Raw genomic sequence first — 9,999 nt, 5'->3', positions numbered from 1 at the left:
ACATCCCCTGCATTTGAAAGCTGTATTCTCATAGTCCAAAGATTGTTTCCACTGTGAATTGTTGAAGTTCAGAATTATACTTTCAGGTAATCCTTGGCTGAGATCTACCTCGACACATATTCTAGCAAAAGTAAAGATTCCCTTTATATGTCTCTCTGCATCAATCTTTAACATTTTCCCGAGGGTATTTCCAATAACTATTAAGGCCTTGGAATGCCAGAAATGTAACGGGAGGTTATGCAGCCTAACCCATACTGGCATCCTTGATACCACCATAGTGTTGGCATCAAAATCCGGGAACCATGGAGTAACAAAAAGTCCAGCACTGCCCCAGAACCATGGCCCTTGGTTGAGAATTTTTTCCTTTTCTTCTTCTGAGTGGAAAATTACTATGAAGAAACCCTTAGAGCATAGGTGGATTTGGCAGTTTTTTGTCCAAACCATGTGGATCCATTGGTATAATGCATCAGTTCTAGGTCAAAAACCATTGAATCTACAAATAACTGCATTTTTTTGTAGATATGAGAATATGTAATTTACCTCTGGTAAGTCCAAGGAGATAGAGGGGCTCTCCGGCATTTGATCCACGATATACTGCCCTGGGGGTTCATTAGCAGCTATAGATTCTTTCCCCTTTAGAGGTTCTTTCCCTTTGGCTGCATCGCGATAGGTACCTGTAGGTTTTGAGGAAGCTCCCTTGGATCCACCTCACAATCTCAGATTGAGGATGATGGTTGAGTCCTTTGCAACCATATAGTGCTGGAGTGTGTGTTGATCCTGTAAGCAGAACCCTGAAAATAATAGATTTTGTAATGCAACTGGAATTCCCAGTTTGTCCTGGATCACTTTTTTTAACTCCAATACACTCATCCATTTCCAAATCTTCACACAAACATGTCTGCCTTCTGTTGATCTGATAAAAATTTGCTTTAGATCCGCTGAGTCTACCTTGTCCAGGTCCAGTTTTACGGATTTGATTTCTGGATTTGGCGGATTTCCACCTATCTTCTGCTTGGAACTGGACAGATCGGATAGATCCACCCAAGATCTGCAATATTTGGCCCGATCTGTTGTGAGAGGGGCTAGATCTGCTACAAGCAGGCCCCTTTCTTTGACTACAGTTACCGGATCAGTATGAAAAACTACAGGTCTCTTCTCGTCGTTCACATAGCGGGGCCTCCTTCCACTCATGTTGCGAAAGTCCATCCTGGATCTACAAGATTTGGCCCAATCTGTTGTGAGAGGGGGCAGATCTGCTACATGCAGGCCCCCTTCTTTGATTGCAGTTACCGGATCTGTGTGAAAAACTTCAGGTCACTTCTCAACATTCACGTGGCAAAGCCTCCTTCCACTCATGTCACCGTAAGCATCAGCATTTCTGGTCCTCTTCTGACCGGCCTTGGTGGTGTCGCCCCTCGAAATAGGGCTGAAACCCCCTTTGCCCCCTCTCAAGCGAAGAAGGAGATGGGCCTGTGGGTACCAACCGTCACGGCCAGCAACCGGAGGGGCGACATCGTCGATTTGGCGGATGTCCGAAACGATCCACTGAAGTTGCGAGGGGATTTTAATCCAATCGAAAAACCTGTCCTTCAGATCCAAAGCCGCGAGGTGAGATGCAGAAACCTGCAGGCGATTTGTTCTGCCATCCAAACCCTTAACGAAAATTGGATGCATGACGATAGGAGGTCTCAAGATCGAACCCTAGGAAATCTCTGTTCTCGGAACCTAAATTAAATTAACTTATATTTCACATCTTCAACATTTGCAATGATTAATTTTCTTTAAGAGCTTTCTATATATTGATGGTTGAAAGCACTTCTAACAAGCACCTTAGGAGAGAGATCTACAAAGTCAACTAGATAAACAAGAAGGTCTTATGTATCAAAAATATCAAGAAAGGTGTCCTTAGTCTCTTTTTCCTAATCTTTTGAGAGCCAAAGTATGTTTAACAATGTTCAAGTAAAGTTGTTCTTTTTTCCTGACAACGCCATCAAGTTTAGAGTTAGCTTTCTGCCTCTGTTCCTTTGTCTACTAAGTTTCCATGGTAAGTTTGAATTGCATTTCCCTAAGGACCACTAAGTAACCTTCAATACTTTATGTGAATTTCTTAAAGAGAAAATGTGAAAAATATAAAAGAATGGATAAATTAATGTCTCTAACCCATTAAAATGGAAGAAACTTCCATATGGGCCATAATCAATGGCTTCACTTGATTAGAAATAGATAGTTGCAAACAAGAGCTAGATAAATAGTCCACAAGATAGAACTATATTTGATCGAAGAGATAAAGAAATCATAAGATGAAGTTGAAGTTGATCCAAAAAAGTAGATAAGCAATGGAGAAGACAAAAAAAAAACTTCCTCAGTTTATTAATGAATCCAAGAGGCCTTATAGACTTACAAATTCTCCAATTCAAAAACCCTAATCTAGGTATGTATGTCACTAAAAGTTACAAAATAATATAAAATAGATATGCACAAACTCCAGGATAGAAAGAGATGCCTTTATATGTAACTCACCTGATTAAATGATAGAATAATGTAGGTGCCCCTAGAAGGATGGGACCCCAAGGGGGTGGCACATCTCAAACATTGGATTGCCTAGTTGAGTTGGTTGGTTGAAGGTTGGGCCCTTAAGAGGGTAGCACCCCTTAAACATTGTGTTGCATAGTTGATTTGGTTAGTTAGCTTCATCTTGAATTGAACCATACCCCTTAATATCTAGGCTTATTGGATGGTTGAATAACTTCTTGGGTTGGATATGTTGACTAATCCCTCTTTGGGCACTGTGTTGTTGGGGATGTCTTTCTTCCTCATAATTCCTCTTAGTTTAAGTGGAAATCATCCTCACTTTCTCTTCATTTTGAAATGGTGTTAGGCAAATGGGATGAAAGGTGCAATGTATGAGGAAACTCACCTTTCAATGTATGAGGAAACTGTTGTTGTATTGAGTGATTATGATGTTAAGGAATGAATTTCTAGTCCGAAGAATGATGTACTTAGGCTATGAATTCTCCAATGAGATGAAAAATCCTTGGGTATTAAATAAAAAAATGCAAAGAAGAGAATTTGTGTCAATGAGATTAAAAAATACAGTGTATGTAGGCTATTTGATCAATGTGAGAATTTTATTTCTACTTAATCTAAAAACAATGAGCTTGATCAAAGGCTTGGAGGAGTAAGATTATCTTTGAAATGTGCAAGCGAAGGTGGGGATGAAGGGAGCTCTTCTTTGGCTCAATGGTCTTATAATAATGAGAGTCTCCAACAATCACCACATCACACTACCATATATTCTTTAAGAAAGTGATTCCTAGATACATTGTTAGGGCTTTGACCTCATTATTAGATATATGGCCTAATCCGCAAGTGAATTTTATTTTCTAATTTCCTTGAGGTCCTTGAATGATCCCTCTACACTCATTATCCCCCTGCATGCTTCAACAATCTCATAATGTTAAGCTACATCACATATTTGATTAGATGCAAAGTTGGTTATGTGTTTGCATTTGATTTTATTAAGAGCCCAGATTTAGATATGGACAAGATAATACATCCACTCCATCCAAGATCCTGGCATCCATGCTATTGTAAAGTAATATTGTTGTAGTCAAGCCTTCTTTTTAACTACAATCATATAATAATTTCACAACAAATATTATGCATGAGTACAATTTTATAATGATCTAAGATTCTTGAAAGGTGGAAAAATATCCTTAGGGATTTCATCCAATTCCAAATCGACCTAGATCATGATTTTTTTATTTTTATTTTGTTTATTTATTTATTTTTTATTATCATAGACCTAAACTAATGTGAACTCTCACTTTCTATATCATTATATTTGAATAATTAAAAAAAGTTTGTTACAAGATTAAACGACTTATCCATATCCATCAATACGCAGAATTTATATCATACCTTATCTTAACAAACATTATATGTTTAGATGTACACCTAGGCAATGTACAATACAAATTAACTAAAATTAACCATAAACAAATATGACAACTAACATTTTGTTCAACTTTTAAAGAACAAAGAGAGTTGTATCACATCAACATTAATGATCTCTTCTTGTTTTTTTCCACTTTAAGGTTGTGATAAATTAGATTACATTGTATTCATATAACATCTAGAAAATTCTATTAACTTATAATAATAATGATAACAATAATAATTTATTTTTTAAAATCAAATAGATGTATGAAACTCTTTTCGTTGTGAGACAAGGGAGGGGCCTTCACACAACAATTTCAAGTCTACTAAAATCTATAAAAGTGTAAATAAATATTTTCAATTTTGTAAAAATTTAAATAATTTAAAATAATTACACATTTTTCTCTAAATAAAGGCACAATGTAACTAGTAGATGAAATTGTTTTTTTCAGATTGACTTATTTATTATTTAAAATACGTTTTTTAATCCATAAATAAATTCAGCACCATAAAAATCTCTAGAGACACTCCATTTCTATAAATTAAACAACTTAAACAAATTTTATAAAAATTTCTTCCAAATTTTTAATTAAAATTACTAATATTATATATATATATATATATATATATATATACTCAAAAAAACACTATCTCTCCATTAAACTAATTTTTATTTATTTATTTTAGGAGAGCAATCTATTCCATCTATATCTATATATTCTAAAAAAAACCATATATATATACTAAAAAAACACTATCTTTCAATTCAACTAAATTTTATTTATTTATTTTAAGAGAGCAATCTATTTCATCTATATCTATATATTCTTAAAATAAAACACCATCTCTCTCGATTAAACTAAATTTTATTTATTTATTTTATGAGAGCAATCTAGAGCAATCTATTCCATCTCTCAGTTAAACTAAATGTCATCTATTTCATCTATTTGTTTTATCAAAGAAAATAATTCAATGAAAATCAAAATCTATCACCAACCTAGCAATAAACCACATAAAAAACAAAGCAATCCAGGAAGTTGGGAAAAGCTCATAACCAACGAGTTACTCCAAACGTGTCAATGCTCTTTCAGTTATAGAATATTCAGTCCCCATAATTATCAAGACAGATATTTATGTGTAGCTGGTATTTCTGGGTCAAACGCAACCTCAAGTATATATATACACGTCTGTTATTCACATCCTCAGGGTGCTCTGCCTGTTATCGACCTAAATATTTTTTCGGTTAACGAGAACAGACTCAGCGATTTCTGTGGTTACAGATAGACAGGTATGTTTTCTCCATGCTCCTATTTGTTTTTATAAGGTTGCTTTTCTTGATCTCTGTGTTTGGAACTCTGCACTGCAATGGTTCTGCTCAGAGTCTTATTTTTCGAGGATTCTGTTTATCAAAATAGTTTTACGAGATTTCTTTTCTACCAACAGAATTTGTTTCTGTGTAGAACTAGGGTTTTGGATTTCCTGGTTTGATTTAAGATTGCCTGGCAATTTTAATTTTTACACTTCAATTTATTGGGTAGCTTTCTGAATCTGGCGGCTCTGTTTTTTCAGTATCTCTGGAGCGAAAATGCTGTCAGTGTCGTCAGTAATCCCACAGGAAGCAAAGTCTTCTGTCTTTGCTGTCTGTTCGTCTTCCGAATTTAGGGAAAATCTCCATTTCTGTGTCTTCCTATAGCCCTTCAAGGGTTTCTGTTTATTAAATTCAAATTAGAAGAGGAACCGAATTTGGGGTTCTGGGGCTAGGGTTTTCTTTACAGGAGGTAGAGAAATGCCTAGTGTAGAATATGAGTAGAGAAATGCCTAGTGTAGAATATGACACCTGTGATAAGGACAGGGAACCTTTTGTGGAACTGGATCCCACTGGTAGGTATGGTCGCTATGAAGATTTGCTGGGCCGTGGTGCCATGAAGAAGGTATACCGAGCTTTTGATCAGAAAGAAGGTATTGAGGTTGCTTGGAACAAGGTTCCTCTGCAAAACCTAGATGATGCTTCCATACAGAGGATCTATGCAGAAGTCCGTCTGTTGAAATCTCTGAGGAACAAGAACATAATTATGCTCTACAATGCATGGCTGGATAGAAAGACAAGTCATGTGAATTTCATTACCGAGGTCTGTACCTCAGGTACTCTGAGAGAGTACCGCCAGAAGCACCGTCATGTCTCCATGAAGGCTTTGAAGAATTGGGCACTTCAGATACTGGGAGGATTGCATTATCTTCATAATCATGACCCTTGTGTAATTCACAGAGATTTAAATTGCAGCAATATTTTTGTGAATGGCAATAGTGGCGTTCTGAAGATTGGGGATCTGCGTCTTGCCACTACACTGGCAAATGATCGTTGTGCACACACTGTCCTCGGTACTTATGAGCTTGTAGATATTTATTCTTTCGGCATGTGTTTGCTGGAGATGGTTACTTTAGAAATTCCTTATAGTGAATGCCGTAGCGTTGCTCAAATTTATAAGAAGGTGAGTTCTGATATAAGGTCTGCAGCCTTGGAAAAGGTTACCAATCAAGAAATGAGACAGTTTATTGAAAAATGCCTGGCGGCCGCACCGGTACTTCCGATAGACCCATTTTTTACAGGAGTACACGCATGTACCTATTAGATGCCAAGTTGTTTTACTGAACAAGATAGATGGATTTCTGCCTATTTATTTTGCCAATTTACTTTTGAGAGCTGCCCACATTCTTTCAAGAGTTAATGTGGGGAAAAGTTGTTATAAATAACAATAACACAATGTAGAAGATAAATGAATAGATTTATAATGGCTAATTTTGCCACATTATTTTGATATCTCTTAGATTTAGCAATTCGGAAAGATAGATAAATGATTTTAGATGTGTATAGATTTATTGTAGGTTATTTGGTCAGAATTTTTTGCTATCTCTAATATAAAATTATTTGGATTTTATTTTTATTTTTGGATTTTATTTTTATTTTTATTTTTTGTGATATGGGAAAGTATTATATCTAGGGTGTTTAAGTAATAAATTTATTGGCATTCAATTATTTTAATTTTGATTGGTTGATAATTTAATTTATTATAAATTTGTCAATTAAAATATCATATGTTGTGTTTAGAATATAATTTTTTAAAATACTGATATTGCATAAATTTTAAAAAATTATTGAAAATCCTGTAGATTATAAGATCAGATTCTTATATAATGCAATTTAGTTCAATATTATAATTATGCATTTAAAAAATGAATCCATTGTTTTGAATCAAGGAATAATCCAAACTTAAAATTAAACATGTAAGAGAGGCTATATGCTATTTCAACCACCTAATATGAAACATTTAGTAGAAACTCTAAACTATGGCTATGTCTTTGTAGGTAGCAAAAGACTCTTAGAGATTTATGGTGGTGTAAAGTATTAGAATGAGTTAGCATGCAAAGAAAATTTTGAGAAGTGAAAAACATCTCAATGGTTCCAACTGCACACTTGACACTTGAACTCAGTATTGCATTTAAAGTAATATTTTTGGGACATGGTAAGAATTACTATGTGCCCATTTTATCTTCACAATTATTAGAGTTTCAATTGAATTTAAACTGTAAGTTATTTTTAATTAGATTCTAGTTATTGATAATTGATTGTATTTTTATTACAAGTTTATGTTGATATAATATTTCCCTTTTCATAGTAACATAAGAAAATGATACTTGCTTTCCAAGTATATTTATAAAAGAAATATTTTTAACAATCAATTTCTTTTTATTTGATTAATTGCTATATGCCCCGTACATATCACAAACATATACCTAACCCCACCTTTAAATCATCTTTCCCTTCATTAATTATCATATGTCGCTATACATATCACAATCATATGCTTATATACACTTTTAAATCAATTGTTGTTCCCTTAATTAATTGTCATATGCCTTTGTACATATCAGAACCATATACCTAGCCCCACTTTTAAAGAATGGAAACATGGTTCAATTTTCTCAAATTCATATTATAAAATTTCCATATTCAAAATGCATCTTTTGCAATGTGTTCATTTTGTCTTCCCAAATGATTAGAATTCAATCACACGATTCCAAATGTTTTTTTACTTTATTATATGGTAAATTTTAAAAATTATAAGTTGCTAATAATGCTAATATTTATCCTTTTGTTTCTATGCAATGATTTGAATTCAACCAAAAGCTCTGTTAGTTGTGATAGCCCCCCTTATATCACATGCATATGCATAACCAATTGCAACATATAGGAACATGTTTAATTTTCAAATTGATAGCTTTTACATGATGATGATGATGATGATGGTTAATGTCTGCTCAGACCAAACATTGGTCTATCGAACCTAAAGAAACAATTTATTTATTTTGATTTAATATTTTTTTCCTATGCTCAAAAAGCTTGGAGAGAAGCCTCTCGAGCTCACTATAATTTTGACATTGTAAAAGGCTAGGAAACTGAGATCTAATGTGGTTGTATGCGGAGCAATCTAAGAGGAAGTGGTTTTCATCCTTGATGTTCCTATTCTCACATATATGGCAGATCCTTTCCATCCATGGCATTTTAGGAACTGTCCAACGACCTGTTTCACTATGGAGCTCATGAGAATTAGTTCTAATCTTTGCTATATTAATTTTCTTCTTTGAGCTAGTTAAAATAGAGAGATACTTTTGATCTTCTAGGGTGGGGTTGATGACATTCTTATAATAACTTAATTTTCTTTTAGCCGCTAAATCTTTCTCACACCACATTTTTTCTTTGAACTTAGGAGTAACAATATCTTTAATGTTATTTATATTTTGCAATGCATCATTCTCGTTGATCTCCCAATAGTTTAACCAGGCCCTTGTGTCTTTATGCCACCCCCGATTAAGCCTTGGGTGGTTTTGGTTGGAATTTAAAGCTAGCTTATGAAGTCTATGATCGTCTATGTTATTGAGTTTGTGCTTGTACAACAGAAAATTAATCATAGCTAGGCTCTCAATAGGGGAAATACTTGCTTCTATAAGGAGAATAGGATAGGGTGTATTACTTTTAATTTTCAGGTTATAAGTTATAAAACACTTCTGGATTTGCTCAATCTTTCTCCATGATTCTCTGGGGATGCTGCACCCCAAACCTCACAACCATATAAGATAACAGGAGTGACTAAAGTTTCAAAGATGAACTTCTTTTTATCCCACATTACGAGGTTTGCTATTTTACAATTATTTTCAAGACCAAAATAAGCTTTCCACCCCCATTAATCCTTTTCTCAATGCTATGGTTCCAGTTGAGCTTGTGATGAATATCAATTCCTAGGTACTTGTAAGAATACACTTCCTCCAAGTTATTATTGTCATACATAAAATTAGCGTAAGTGTCCTTCTTGGATTTGATAATCATAACTTTTGTTTTTTCAGTGTTAACAGTCATACCCATGGTAGAGCAGAAATCCTTAAGAAGTCTGAGTTGCTTATCAAGATCATATGGGCACCTTGCTAAAAGAACAATATCGTCAGCATAGAGAAGAAGGATGACGACTATCCTAGCTAAGATCATGCCATCACATCATGCTTCCTCTAAATAGCCTTCGAGTTTATCGATGTAAATTGAAAATAGGTTAGGGGAGAGGGGGCAACCTTGTTTAACTCCGATGTTACACTTAATATCTTTTGACCACCCCTCATTGCTCTTTAGTTTGGAAATTACATTCTCGTATAACCTTATAGCGCCAGCGCTCAACTCGAGAGGAACCTTTAGCTCTTCTAATCTATTCCAAAGGTTATATCTAGGAACTGTATCTATCTACATACATTGTTAAAACTTCAAATTAATCTCATAAGTTGCTCATATCCAAAAACATCTTTGCATTCTTTTTAGTGAAATGGGCTCAAATTTGTATTTTGTGAATGTATTTTGAAATTAAAATATACATTTTTTGCCTCCATTTATATGCAACCCATCTGGGGCTTAGGTATGATGTGGATGGATGTTTTAAATTGTATACATTGGTTAAAAAAATCACATATGCTTTCGTACCTAATATTTGTTCATTGAAATTTCTAGATGATTTCCAATTA

The 9,999-nt window shown here is 34.3% G+C and overlaps 1 protein-coding gene and 1 pseudogene across 1 annotated transcript; one reads left to right on the top strand and one right to left on the bottom strand.

Annotated features, from left to right (window-relative positions):
- Positions 1-1,314: 1,314 nt before the first annotated feature.
- Positions 1,315-1,674, bottom strand: LOC149201349 (uncharacterized). Its single transcript, XM_089401254.1, has one exon. It carries the CDS (start codon positions 1,672-1,674, stop codon positions 1,315-1,317), a length of 360 nt encoding a protein of 119 aa, XP_089257380.1.
- A 4,079-nt stretch (positions 1,675-5,753) lies between these two features.
- LOC149201348 (putative serine/threonine-protein kinase WNK11 pseudogene) lies at positions 5,754-6,569 on the top strand (annotated as a pseudogene).
- The last annotated feature ends 3,430 nt before the right edge of the window (positions 6,570-9,999 follow it).

This window comes from Pinus tabuliformis, chromosome 2_1 (assembly GCF_031772625.1).
Source record: "Pinus tabuliformis cultivar Carrire ecotype Pingquan chromosome 2_1, CPIR1, whole genome shotgun sequence".
Lineage (NCBI taxonomy): Eukaryota > Viridiplantae > Streptophyta > Pinopsida > Pinales > Pinaceae > Pinus > Pinus tabuliformis.
Note: the sequence above shows the minus strand (reverse complement) of the source record. Positions and strands in the feature narration are given on the sequence as shown.